The sequence below is a fragment of the Bactrocera oleae genome, chromosome 5 (genome assembly GCF_042242935.1).
Source record: "Bactrocera oleae isolate idBacOlea1 chromosome 5, idBacOlea1, whole genome shotgun sequence".
Lineage (NCBI taxonomy): Eukaryota > Metazoa > Arthropoda > Insecta > Diptera > Tephritidae > Bactrocera > Bactrocera oleae.
Window position 1 is genome coordinate 46,523,422 of NC_091539.1, and position 14,265 is coordinate 46,537,686.

Genomic DNA, 14,265 nt, shown 5'->3' on the forward strand with positions numbered 1-14,265 from the left:
ATTCGTATGTATATATTTAATTAATAGCACTATGACTAAAGTTTCTCCCTTTACATTGATAAAATAATGGGGCGATAGCGAAAATAGTACAGTGATAATAAAATAAATAAACAAAAAATAAACTGATATAAAGATATGGGTATCAAGAAAAAAATTGCTTACGTTTTGCAATTTCCGTGTAATCAACTTTTTCATTAAAAAAAACTGGCAAACTCTTGGAAAGTTATGCATGCATGACTTTGTTTATATGAATCATTAATTAATGCATGCAGACTTAACATAGGCAGTCTATGAATGTATACTAGGGCTAAATATGTATATACGTATATATAATTTAGGTTATTGACATTCTGCCGATATGTTTATAGCGCGAAGAATTTTTGTCAGGTGCTTTGAATATATAAATATTTCTAAAACAAGAAAATACATTAACTTCAGTTACACTATAATACCCTACACAAATAAAAAAATGTTCCTAAAATAACTGGATTTTAATGGATCATTTTGTATGCCTGCTACATATACATATGCTATAAGGCTGCGATCTAAACAGATTATTCGGAGGCTCTACCGTTGCCTTGAACAATAATTCATGTCAAATTGTATGAAGATATCAAATAAAATATGAGAAATCAAAAAAAAAAATTTGCGTGGTTCTGATCGTTCAGTTTTAATAGCAGCTATATGCTATGGTGGTCCGATCTGAAAAGTTATCTCGTCAAATAAAAAAGTTTTCTAAACAAGAACTGATTTTGATTTATTGATTTTTTCTTGGGGAGAAGTAAATGTGTGAAAAATTTCAGATAGATATCTCAAAAACTGAGAGACTAGTTTTCGTATATATAGAGGGACAGACAGACGGACATCGAGTCAGCTCGTTGTTGTTGTTGTTGTAGCGGCAGAATTCCGCTGAGTTGACAGTGCTTGGCCGGAATAAATCCGGGTCCGTTCCGGTTACGTAGACCCGACTGTCGTGGGAACGGAGTCAGCTCGTCACGCTGATCATTTATATTCATATATTATAGGATCTTCGACGTTTTCTTCTGGGTGTTACAATCTTCGTAGCAAAACATAGCGTCTCTAAAATATTTAATATGTAAATTAAACTATCGATCGATCTTAAAAAACTGTTCATATCTTAAAATAATACCGACTTAATTCCGTATATGTATATAGAGTGCCAGCCCATCGTGTAGTATTGTCAGCATCGAGCGCCTACTTTGCCGCCATGTTCACCGGTTCATTGCGTGAGACCAAAGAGCAGGAAGTCACGCTTGGCGAGGTGCATGGCGATGCATTACAAATACTAATACAATACTGTTATACGGGTTATATGGAGCTGCGCGAAGATACTGTAGAAACACTCCTAGCCACTGCCTGTCTGTTACAATTGAACTCTGTAGTCACTGCCTGCTGCAACTTTCTGGCGCGCCAATTACATCCATCAAACTGCCTGGGCTTTGCCTTCTTTGCGGAACGACAAAGCTGCACAACGCTACTACGTCTGGCCAAATCCTACACATGTCAACATTTCATGCAGGTAAAATACGCTGATTTCCTTTCTACTTTAACTTTGATAAAAATTAAATTTTTTTTTAGGTTTGCAAAAATCAAGAATTCCTGCAACTCGATTCCGAGCAGCTGGGTAAGCTAATTTCTAGCGATGATCTCAATGTGCCTACCGAGGAAGACGTAGTGCACAGTCTCAAGATGTGGGTGCAACACGATCCCGCCAGCCGCGAGAAACACATTCCCGAGTTGCTGGCGTTAGTGCGTTTACCGCTGCTGAAACCCTCATTCATAATGGATCACGTTGAAACGCTGTGTAGTTCCAATGAATGTCAACAGCTTGTGATGGAAGCGCTTAAATGGCATTTACTGCCCGAACGACGCAATTTGTTAGCTTTAATAGCTTCGGAGCGCACAAAGCCGCGTAAGTCGACGGTGGGCCGTTTGTTGGCTGTGGGCGGCATGGATGCGCACAAGGTACCCGTAAAATATAATATTATATATGCATGCACAAAAAATTCTCAAGCAAAAATAATTGATTTTCAGGGCGCTATAAGTATTGAAAGCTACTGTCCTTATGGAGACAAGTGGTCCGTGTGGAAAAATATGTCCGCACGTCGTTTACAATTCGGTGTTGCTGTGATGGATGATAAGTTAGTTATAGTGGGCGGTCGCGATGGCTTAAAAACGCTCAATACAGTAGAGAGTTTAGACTTGAATACGATGGTATGGACAGCGCTTAATCCGATGGGCACGCATCGTCATGGCTTGGGTGTGGCGGTATTGGAGGGTCCACTCTATGCAGTTGGTGGTCATGATGGCTGGAGCTATTTGTCCACTGTTGAACGGTGTGTGCTGTAAAAATTAGCATCGATTTTTTAATGTAGTTAGAAACTTGTTTTATTCACAGTTGGGACCCAAGCACACGTACCTGGAGTTACGTGGCTTCGATGTCCTCGATGCGTTCGACCGCTGGCGTGGCAGTGCTTGGTGGCCGTTTATATGTGGTAGGCGGTCGAGATGGTTCGGTGTGTCATCGTTCTATCGAATGTTATGATCCACACACCAATAAATGGACCATGCGCGCGCCAATGAATAAACGACGCGGTGGTGTTGGCGTAAGTGCAAACAATTAGCGTATAGTATATAGTATAGTATACACATTTTTTTTGCAGGTTGCTGTTGCAAATGGATTCCTATACGCGCTGGGTGGCCACGATTGTCCGGCCAGCAATCCCTCTGTTTGTCGCACCGATACCGTTGAGCGTTACGACCCCGCAACAGATTCTTGGACTTTGGTAAGCAGCTTTGTTTTTTGGTGAAGTAAATAATGTCACCATATTATACTTGCAGATCTGTTCGCTAAACGTCGGACGCGATGCTATTGGCTGCGCTTTGCTGGGCGATCGCCTTATGGCAATTGGCGGTTATGATGGCAATCATTATTTAAAAACCGTTGAAGTATACAATGCGGAGACAAACGAGTGGACTCAAGCTGCACCGCTGACATACAGTCGCGCTGGCGCATGCGTTGTGGCAATACCGAATATTATACCACCAACACCACCATTACCCAGCGCAACAGTTTAGTTTTATATTCAATGTTTTTTTTGTTTTTTGCTCATCCTTCATATCTATCTTTTGTTGTTGCGTTATTATGTGAAGTGGCTTATTTATAAATAATATTATAGCTTTTAAAAGTTGGCAAATAACTTGGTTTTAAAAAGAAGCATGTTAAGTTAATGAATAAATTTTTGGTTAACGTAAATACGAAACAAGTGCGCTAACTGCATCCCGTCTAGCTTGCATATTTTGTTTACTGCTCTTGCGCTCAAACATTCCGTACGCATTTATGCATTCCACATATATACAATTTATATATAATACTTGAGTTAAGTTCATTTTTTCTTTAACTAAAAAAACTGATCGTTTTTTCTTTCTTTATCTTTTCTTTATGTTTTCTCACATTGTTACGTTTTCTGATACCTTTTTTGGTCTTTGGAATTTGTAGAAGAAATGGAAACCGGTCAGATTGAATCCGATGTGTTACAGACGCACCGTTGAATTTGTCGATTATTACAACCTTTAAGCAACTACATACATACATAAATACAACAAAACATTTTTTTATCATATTTTTTTTTACCAAACGAGTATTTAGATTTAAGAAGCAAAATATCAAATTTTACTATTGTAATGGATTCTTACTTTGCATACGCATATACATACATACATTATATATAAATAGGGATTATGTGTGCTCGAAACTATTTTTTGAATTTACGAATATGAGTATTTATTTCTATAATAAAACATACATATTTTGCATGTATAAAACAACAACGAGTTGACTTTTCATTAATGCATGCAAATAACTCAAAAAAAACGAAGCTATAATACGCTCCAAAAAAAAGTCTCCATACAAGTACTTGATTTTGATTGATCAGCCTGTATGGCCGCTATATGCTGTAGTGGTCCGATCTGAACATTATATTCGGCTATTGTAGCGTTGCATTGGACAATAATGTATGCCAACTTTCGTGCAGATATCTCGTCTGATAAAAAAGTTTTCTATACAAAAACTTGATTTTGCTTTGTCAGTCGATCGATCTCCACAAAAAGTGAGGAACTAGTCTTGCCAGACTGATCATTTTTATATATACTCTATAGGGTCTCCGGCGTTTTCTTCTGGGTGATGCAATCTTTGGGGCAAACTTAATACACCGTTTTTTTGGGTATAATAATTACAGTTAGCACTTTATAGTGGGAATGCCATACTTCGAACTGTGCTTTTTCGTATTTTTCTTTTGGAAGAAATTTGTTGGCAAACACACATAATTGAAATTTTGCACTGATGTTTCGTTATTGAGTATATTTATTAGGGAGGATATATAAATAAAATTAAAGCAAATGCACATTAATTATAATTATCAAAAATTATTGTTTTTTTTTTTTTATTGATTGGGCGATGTGTTGCGTTTCGGTGTCGATGGTGGCAGATCCATTGTTTTGCACACCCAACCAGCAATATCCACCTCCTCAATCTCAGCCTTGCGTATCCATGCGTGACTCTAGACAAAACAAAATCAATTTTAAATTTTTTATATATTTTAAAAGCTATATTCTATATTTTTCATACCAGCAGTGTTTTCAAATCAGCACGTTCATCGGGATTTTTCTTCAGACATATGTCTACGAAGTTTTTAAAGTCGTCGGTGAATATTTTGTGCTCCAACCTAGGCGGTGGTTCATTGACAATGTAATCGAGTAGCTCAAAAATTGCCATCACTTTAGGTTCTACGATGGTTTGTTGTCCGTCCTCTGGATCGTCATTAAATATCGCTTCCAGTGTACTGGCGTCGGGTGGCGGTATCGGATACATGCCAATTGCCATCTCAACTAGTGACAAACCGAGCGACCAAATATCCGATTGCACCGAGTAGTGTGTACCCTGCAAACGCTCCGGCTGTGTGTGAGAAAACAAAAACTTGAGTCCATAATAATAATAGAGAAACACAGCACTACTCACCGACATATAACTGCGCGTGCCTACAAAGGAATTGGCCATGGAATCAATTAACTGCCCGGATACGCCAAAATCACAAATCTTTATTTCGCCACTGCTGTTCACCAGTATATTACTCGGCTTCACATCTCGATGCATTATAGCATGTTTATCACGCAAGTAGCTTAGACCCTTTAGCACGGCTAACGTTATTTTACCAAGTATAGATTCCGGTATGCGACCAGCACGTTTTAATATCAGATCCAAAGAACCACCATCCATATACTCCATACAAATGCTGATTTCACCGTCACTGTAGAATGCACCATAGAAACCAACAATATGCGGGAAGTTACACTCGTGCAACACTTTCAGTTCGCGTATTATTTGTTTTTTAATTGCCGGCTTCACCTCAAGGTGTATTAGTTTGCGTGCCATTATCAATTCTGTGGGTATGTGACGCACCTTCATGACTACACCACCATTACCGGAGCCAAGTTCACCCAACTTTTCCAGATCATCATCAGAGAGTTCTCCGATTTTCTCCTTTTGACTGAGAAAGACCTTAATACGATTTCGTGCGGAATCATCCATTTCCAACTCTTCCAGTGTCTCCGTCAGCGCCTCGATGCTCGTCTTCGGCTTCCCCAGTAAACTATGTTTTCTTTAATTTAACTTTTTAATGAATTTTTGTGCAACAAAACGAAAAGCAAAAAAAATCAAGAGAAAAAGATGTTCGATAGAAAGGCATGGAAAAGAAATGCAATGCTTAGCAGCCCAAATTGGCCCATTCAATGACAATGCTCCATATATCGAAATGTAGAGCATATATAACAGAAATTAGATAACTTTAGCAATGCCAACATCATACAAAATCGCTTGTCGGCGTCGAGCAGTAAAAAAGTTAAAGCTCAAATTAGAAGGAATCAACAAAGCGCTAGTGCAGAAAATGAAAAAAATCAATAGAAATATTTATTGGGATATTTACTCTGTTCCTGATGGTGTCTTGAATGGCGGTGTTGGTACAACCTGTGACGCGGCCACTGTTGCATCTACAGCTCCAGGAGGCAGCGTTAAATTTAATTTATTCTTCGACATATTCTATTTACCGTTGGGTGGACAAAATAATAAAAAGATACCTCCGCAAAATACCGAAAACTCCTCCTTGGCAGTGTTGCACATTCACATTTGCACTTGCTAAAAATATTTGCCGGTATTGGATTTCTGAAGCAGATCCCTGAAAATTAGAACACATATTTAGGCAAATTTTATTTAAAGATTTACTCCCTAGATATGTTTAACATAAATTAAATTTACTAAAACTTGTTAATATAATAATAATTTTATATATAAAAGGGAATAAAATAGGGCTAGCGGCCAATAAAATGAAAGTGTAGACTACATCGTTTGTTGCTGATTTCATCGACGCTACGCTGTTGTTTTGTTTTTGTGAAAAACAGCTGTTGCGTTTAATTAACTTTTAAATGATAAATCAAACTAATAATTTAAATAAAATTATTATATAAAAACAGTTTGTAACTCATAAAACATTTAAAAGTATATAATAAATAAATCGGGTAAAAAAATTCGGTAAAGCATTTACATCTTGGCCGCACGACGCAATGAAATAAGCTTAATATATATTACAATGAAAATAGTTTTAAAAGCATTTAATGTTGAAATAATAACAGAGAATGTAAAATAATAATCTACATTCTCTGATAACATAATATATTTTAATTAAGTAAAAATCATTTAAAATTTTTTTAGCAATTCTGAGAAACACAATGGGTTACACTTACATTATTTTTTAGTCGTATGATGCCATCATGTGTGAAACCAAATGGAAACGAAACAAATCGAATCAGAACAGAGAACGTCAAAATGGAATCTCTGATCAGAAAATAAATGTAGGGAAAAGAAAAAAATTGTTGTTTAAAAAAGTCAAAAACAACAAAACGGTGAAGACGAGCAGACCAGACCGTCTCGCTTGTAAGGAAACGCGTATCGTAGTTTGTGAATAGTTTTTACCAGTTAATACTTACAATTATTAAATAAAAAGAAAAAATATGTGTTTAAGAATTCGCAAGAAGTAATGCATTAAGAAAATTAGCGAAATCGCGCGTGTGTTTGTGTAGTGCGCGAGTGCAAGTGTACGCAGAAAATACATACAGCAAATTTATTGGAGTTTACGGTGCATCATGGGAATTGTGCTGAAGTGTTGATTCTGTAGCAGAAAAAATTGCCTACCCAATAAAAAGTGTATGCATTTCAAAGTAATTTTTATATAAAATAGTGTTTGCATTTTGCATATTGCTATATGCATGTAAATCTCACCAATTGGGAGCGGTGCAAGTGAATAGAGAAAAACAAACAAAAAAATCCATGAAAAAAGGGAAGGGTAATACAAACCAATCAAAAAGCAGCATCAGCATTGGCGAAAAAACTTTGGTTGCTAGTTTCTCTTTGAAATATCTTGTTGAAAAATTACTGATTGGATTTACATACTTATATCAAGTAGGCAGCGGTGTTGTTGGTGATTCAGTGAAAAGGAATCTGCATCACCTGTTATAAACGACTGATGTGTACGGCAGCTTTAGAAGTGGTGAGAGAAAAAATATCTTAAATTTGCACTTTGCAGAAATTTAATGTCGTTTCTATTATATTGTTGAGCTCCACTCGTATGCATTTCAAAATGTGGGTGGGTAAAAGTAAATTGTTTTTGTGAAAAAGAAATTAGTTGAATTAAAGCATCTTTTCTAAATTGTTGCCATAAAAAGGCTTATAAATTTAACTACTTTATGCAATTTATTTTGACATACCATACAAATGTATGTACATACTACAAGTTTGTCTATGGTATTCTATGCAGCAGAGAATGTTATTACTTTTCTGCCTCCCTAAATTTTTCAATTATTCATTCAATTAAAATATGGCGTTGTGGTCGTTCGTCACAGAGAAAGATGCCAGTGAAGAGTTTATACATAGACTTGAGCTTCTATTTATTTTTATGACCATTATACTATACTCCTGCTTTACGACCACACCAGTGGCACATACTTTCCAATGCTTAATAAAATAAAAAAAAAAATAAAATTAATGAAATTGTTGTTGGCATTTAGAACACTGAAATATGTTTCGGTTATCACACCTTTATATCTGCCACACCAGCGCGGCACTTGCACCTTGCGGGTATATTTTTTCTATTTTTTTTCTCCTTTCTCCTACTACTTTGGCGCCTGCCATTGCATCCACCAGCCACAGCTCTAGTCTAATTTCTGTCCAGCCCTCGTGTCAAATATTAACACATTTTATTTACTTTTAGTTCCCTATAAACTATCCAAATGACATACAAATTACACCCTTTGCTTATAAAACACGAGCTGGGTGTATTTTATCAGCTGTCCGTTTTGTTGGCTGGTCCTAGCATCAGCGTCGTTTGTCATACTTTTTAAGTTTTAATTTTATTAACTTTTTTTTTTGCGGTTACTTCCGCTTCAGATGCCGCTGATACTTTGCTGCCACTATCTCCTTCTGCTGTGACCAGACGGGCTGTAGGAACGCCCGCATTTAATCATAATACATATGTATATATGTATGTTTGTAGATATTTATATATCACAAAGACTTTGCATACAACCGTTATACACTCCTATGAATAGCGTGTGTTCACCTCTCGCACTTGCGTGGATTGAAAGGTTAATAATGACAAACTAAAGGATTGGCTCTTTTGTGTTAGGAATTTACTTCTGTTTTGGCTTAAATAAATAAATGTAAATTTCGTGTGTACATGGAAATTTTTGAAAATTTGAAAAATGAGAAGCAGTCAGTCTTCACCTGCCGTATAAAAAAGACGTGGCAATTATTGAACAATTACTTATTTTTAACGATTTTTTGCAAACAACAACAATACTAGTTAAATAATAAATGGAAAAGTGAAATTTTATGGTCTATCTTGTTATTTTTATCGCACTCTTACTCTCAACTATATTTCCTAATTAAGCACGTACCTACATACATACATTGTTGTAGATTTGTAACTGCGTCTACATTGGCACATTGACCTCGGTGGCATTAAGTTCAGTCATACTTTAAATGACAAACTAAATCATAGTTCAAATTGGAAAAATGGTACATGGAAATTCGTTGAACTCGGCAACTTTGACGCACATAATTCAAAAAAAAAAAAAAAAAACAAAATCGTCGTCTTGGACAATATCATAAAGTATGTCAAAATTAGATATCTTGTCAAATAAACAAGTTATCCAAAAAAGCATTTAGTTTTAATCGGTCAGTTTGTATGGCAGCTTTATGCTATGTTGTCCGATATCGGTGGTACCGTTGAGTATGCAGCCGCTTGGGGAAAAAGAACGTATGCAAAATTTCATATCGATATCTCAAAAATGGAGGGACTAGTAAATTTCCAACAAAACTATAAGTTTTCCGTTTTATAGTGATTTTTTTTCATTGCGTTATAAAATTCATAAAAAAAAAATTGCCTTATAATCAAACTTCAACCGTTAATAACTTTTAAACGATTAGGCTTACGAAAGTAAAAGACGTTTTTGCAAAGCATTCAATTTGCTACAAAATCTATGAAACGCGATATTTTTCAAGTAGTTAGATTTGAATTTTTCTATCTGATAATAAGAGAAGATAAATAAAAAACTGTCAGGCGGAGAACCCTCCCGTTACAGTTAAGAGCTTTCTTTCATTCTTGAGGAGACTTTTTTAGAGTTGGCTAAGAAACTATTTTTCAGAGTACTAAGCAAATAAAAATAATTGTTTTTTTTACCCACCCTAATATACATATCGTCACCAAAAATGCAAAACAACGTATCATCAAAATATTAAAAATTGATTTTTTTTATTGATTACGATTCACTGCATCTAATTCATATATGTACAAAATTTGAAATTTCTGCTATTAGTTATAACCAAGTTATAACCATAATTCAAATTTTGTCTCAATGTGATTAGTTTCTTTTTTTTCTTTCGTTTTTTCCTTCTCCTATAAATTTATGAAAAGTGGTGTTATGTTATTTTGTGTTTTAGTTGACGATATATATCTCAAGCTTCTACTTCTAAGGCCGGTTGTATCTAGAAGGGGTCCAGCTAAAAAAATATCTCAGTAGCCGACACCGAAAGAATAATTTCTTGGACATTTTCTACTACGCCTTTTATTTTGTTGCTGTTGTCTTCAAATAATTTCGTTCTTCTTCCATAAACGCTTGACAGTCCTTGGGCGGATAAAAATTCGGGTCCGCTTTTGGTTTATGCAGACTCGACTGTGGTGAGAAGGTTGTGTTTTTTTCAATTAGTTCTTCGTCGAAAGCCGCGATTCTGGCAGTCTAATAGTAAAGACCATTCAAATTGGCTTACCCATAGGCATTGCTTATTCTCTCCTTTATAGAAATATATGCAGTATCGCTGGCATCTGACTAAAGTATAATTTTATATTTTATACAAAGCCATAAATCCTATAAGGTACCAAAAAATTTCAAATTTCTTATAAATATATTGGTTGTTGTAGTAGTGAGTATATTTATAGGTGACCTCTGCTGTCAGTAATAAACAAGCAAGCAAATTTTTTTCGGTTCCACTTCCTAAACGCAAATATATTTCAATAATCCCACATATACACGCACACGCATGCGCACGTTTATTCAAAAGCAATGGAAACTGATCATCCTTGATTTAAGTGTGCTTTAACGCCTCTACGATGCGCTAGTTTTGCCACACAACTCTTAGAAGATGTGTCAGTAGGTGAAAATATTATAAAAGACACAAAATAAATAAAATCAAAATCTAATAGAAAAAAAATAAAAAAAAATATTGCCATTGATAAAACAAATTAAATTATTGAGAAATTTTTGTATTTACTTTATTTTAAAGTGTGCGAAAAAATTAGAAAAAAAAATATTTTGGCAGCAGAGGCTACAGAAGAGTGGGGTAATTTTTTGAAAAATGGTTAATTTTGCATATAAAATAAATTGAAAAATATTCTGAAATTTGGTTTTTGGATTTTTTTTACCCGTGTCGCTTCTCGACAAAAGTATTAGGTCTATAACTGTATTCGTGCGGTTTGTCAAGAGATAGCGTAACTTCGTTATTATTTCGTTTTTCAAATATTTCGAACATTTCCAACGCATGTTTTTGTGCCTCTTTTTCAGTAGATTCCATTCATTTAAAAAAAATTTTCGAACTACGTGCTTGAAAAAGTGTTATTGTGGGGAGTTCTTCTTCATTACTTTAATATAAAAATACTCTAAGTCGAAATACATCGTATTTTGGTGAAAGTTTATGGCGTACATGCTCTAACTGAGCGAAAGTGCCAAAATTGGTTTACACGATTTAAAAGTGGTGATTTTGGTTTGAAAGACGAAGTATGCCTTGGGCGGCCAAACAAGTTTGAAGATGAGGAACTGGAAGCATTACTCGTTGAAAAGCAAAACTTGCTGAATCTCGTGGAATCACTCAACAACCAGTAATGCTGCTTGCATCGGATAGTGACTGTTAAAGAAAAATAAATCCATGACGAGAACACACCCAGCCCTTGCCACTTCTAACTACCATTTGTTCCGGTCGATGCAGAACGACCTTACTGAAATACGGTTCAGATTAGAACAGGTTATCTAATATTGGCTTAAATTCATTCTTGACCGCCAAGGTGCAGTACTTTTGGGATGGAATCCGCAAAGGGCCAAGAAGCTGTTAAAATGTCATAGCTTAAGATGGGCGGTACCTTGAGTAATACTAGTATATGCCCAAGCGAACCAAATATGGTGATTTTCGGCCTTCAGATTTTATACCCTCTATCTAGATCAGTGAGAGAGATATCTCAATGAAATAAAGGAAGAAAGAATGATATGAATTCTTAATTTTCCCAGAGTACCAATTGAATGAGAATATTTTTAATATGTAATATTTTAATGAGAATAATTTTAAAGCAGTAATCGGTTCTTTGTTTCCAATAACAAATACTATTTAACGTTTCTCATATAAAAGGTTTGAAAAATTTCACAGTTTTTCAATTTTAACGAATTGCAAGCGTATTTTACATTCGACTGCACCCGAATTTGGCACCTCCTTAACAGTTTTATTATCTTCTTTTTAACGTATTTTGATGATGGAGCGCTAATAAAGTGTGTTTCCATGTACTTAACATTATTGTAAGCCTTAAACGGTAAATAACAGCAACCGTTTGGTGACCTTCACATAAATCGAAAATTATGCCAAATATTCGTTTTTATCATTTTGCGCCCCCATGGCATAATTTGCCCTTGAAGTCAGTTAACACCTTCAACAAAGCCGAAAGACAGTTACACTCGCGCACAATTTCGTTTCGAGTGTGTGAAAATTACTGGCAAGCTTACAAAAATATGTTATGCCTATGTGTGGTATGTGTGCCTCATATCCCATTTTACTGTAAACTTTATTTTGCTGACACTTGCTGGAACTGATTACTGCAGTTGTTGTAGTCTTGTTGGTATTATGGTTGTTGTTTTGATTGCTTGTGTTGTAACGGTGTCTGATAACCACACTTTTGTCTGACATTTTCCGGTGCCTTTTTTTGTGGTTTATTTTATTAAATATTTTTGTTGATTACGTAATATTTATGCAATTTTTAATTAACAAATTAGTGCGACCTGCTTCATGGTAAGCGCATGCACATAAGTACATAGTTATTTGCTTTGTTTATAGTTTTTAAATAGTAATTTGCACACACAGAACAGGGTATATTATGTTCGCCACGAAGTATTTAATCCTTCAGGGTATTACGTCGGAGACCCCATAAAGTATATATACCATATATGTACATATGTAGTATAAATGATCAGCGTGACAACCTGAGTCAAACTAGACCCTCAGTTTTTGAGAAAGTATTTCTTGAAACCGCCGATATCGCATCACTAGCATATCGCTTCCATACAAACTGACCGATCAAAACCAAGTTCTTGTATGGAAAACTTTTTTATTCGACAAGATATCTTTAAGAAATTTGGCATAAATTATTGTCCAATGCAACGCTACAATAGCCGAATACATTGTTCAGATCGAACCACTATAGCATATAGCTGTCATACAAACTGATTAATCAAAATCAAGATAACAATTTTTTATACCCTTTTATGCTATAAGAAATGCACCGGTGAAGGGTATTATAGCTTCGGTGCAGTCGAAGTTATCGTTTTTTCTTTTTTTATTCAGTTTTTTTATTTCATAATATTATTAATTTTTTAATTGAAAACATTTTGGTTAGAAACCTGAGACCTGCCGCACGCACTGTCATACACACATACTTATGGTATTTTCTTTCTTTACAGTTTTGAAATTATAATTTCCACACGACTTTTTTTATTGCCATATTAGGTAACAGTCTCTCTTGATCGTTTATTTTGCATACACTCTATTGTTATGTTTTTGCTATTATTATTGCCTTTTTCGAATTTTTGCAATTTCCAATTTCGCTACTGTACAACTTTGCCATCGAAATGCCAATTGTTAAGTGCATATGCATGTATGTATGTACATATGTATGTGTGTGTATATGCGTACTTATTCAATTTACTGTTATATTCGATATCTTCAATTGATATCACATCGAATGGAATTGCTGCCGCGCCAAATGATCGAATTTAAAATTTATTCTCACTTTACATTGCACGCCGACAACTCAAAGCTATGAAAATCAATCTACGAAATCGGGAATGGATGCTGATTGCAGTCAGCTTGATTGGCTTCGACATAGCAATTGCAAAGCGTGCAGGCACACACATAAAAACATATAAAAATACAATGCCGCACAATATGCCTGGCTTGCTATTGTTGTTGTTGTTGGCGTTGTTGCTGTTGCCACCATAGTAGCTGGTCCAATAACTTGGCATGCGTTCAATAGCAATTCGCCGTGCAGTTTCCTTTATTGCTTTGCATTGTTGTTGCATGAACAATTCCTCAGCATGCAACATTAGCAACCGAGATATTGATGGCTTTACAGCTGATGCTGCTGGTTGCCTTGGTTGTTGCTGATGTTTTCCCATTATCTACTTGCTAGCTGTCAAAGAGACTCAGTTGCAGTTTCAGTCGCTAGCGAATATACGCTTGTTGTTGTTGCCTCCAACATTTAAACAGCGGCTTCAGACAAGAAAATGTTTCTGAGCGAAGCTAAATCTTAAAATATCAAAAAGGTTTCTAACCAGCAGACTCCACTTGGAGGGTTTATACCGAACCGTGGAGAATATTTCCAGCAT

At 35.5% G+C, this 14,265-nt stretch overlaps 3 protein-coding genes across 15 annotated transcripts in view; 2 read left to right on the top strand and 1 right to left on the bottom strand.

Annotated features, from left to right (window-relative positions):
• The window catches only part of LOC106616323 (kelch-like protein 5), a 167,729-nt gene extending 163,877 nt beyond the window's left edge, over positions 1-3,852 (top strand). For both annotated transcript variants that reach the window (XM_036365980.2, XM_014232935.3), the window contains 7 exons: positions 1,177-1,540; positions 1,600-1,986; positions 2,056-2,357; positions 2,420-2,627; positions 2,685-2,807; positions 2,863-3,093; positions 3,521-3,852. In XM_036365980.2, coding sequence (XP_036221873.1) covers positions 1,229-1,540; positions 1,600-1,986; positions 2,056-2,357; positions 2,420-2,627; positions 2,685-2,807; positions 2,863-3,093; positions 3,521-3,598 — 1,641 coding nt within the window. In that variant the 5' untranslated portion in view covers positions 1,177-1,228 and the 3' untranslated portion in view covers positions 3,599-3,852. The remainder of the gene's footprint in view (positions 1-1,176; positions 1,541-1,599; positions 1,987-2,055; positions 2,358-2,419; positions 2,628-2,684; positions 2,808-2,862; positions 3,094-3,520) is intronic.
• A 514-nt stretch (positions 3,853-4,366) lies between these two features.
• Positions 4,367-6,199, bottom strand: Dsor1 (mitogen-activated protein kinase kinase 1). 2 transcript variants are annotated; one of them, XM_014232897.3, is made up of 4 exons: positions 6,003-6,199; positions 5,039-5,669; positions 4,649-4,975; positions 4,367-4,580 (listed from the first exon to the last, which is right to left on the bottom strand). In XM_014232897.3, the coding sequence occupies exons 1-4, from the start codon at positions 6,110-6,112 to the stop codon at positions 4,464-4,466; spliced, it is 1,185 nt and encodes a 394-aa protein (XP_014088372.1). In that variant the 5' UTR covers positions 6,113-6,199; the 3' UTR covers positions 4,367-4,463. The 2 variants fall into 2 exon arrangements, with proteins under 2 accessions (XP_014088372.1, XP_014088371.1); XM_014232896.3 differs by having other exon boundaries at positions 5,039-5,678; positions 6,003-6,197.
• Positions 6,200-6,947: 748 nt separating this feature from the next.
• Evi5 (ecotropic viral integration site 5) overlaps positions 6,948-14,265 on the top strand; it is a 66,805-nt gene continuing 59,487 nt past the window's right edge. For 5 of the 11 annotated variants that reach the window (XM_036365957.2, XM_036365955.2, XM_036365963.2 and 2 more), the window contains exon 1: positions 6,951-7,619. The gene's annotated coding sequence lies outside the window, so the exon portion shown is untranslated. Of the gene's footprint in view, positions 7,620-14,265 lie in introns of all 11 variants that reach the window. The other 6 variants (XM_036365968.2, XM_036365974.2, XM_036365977.2 and 3 more) reach the window with 4 other exon arrangements.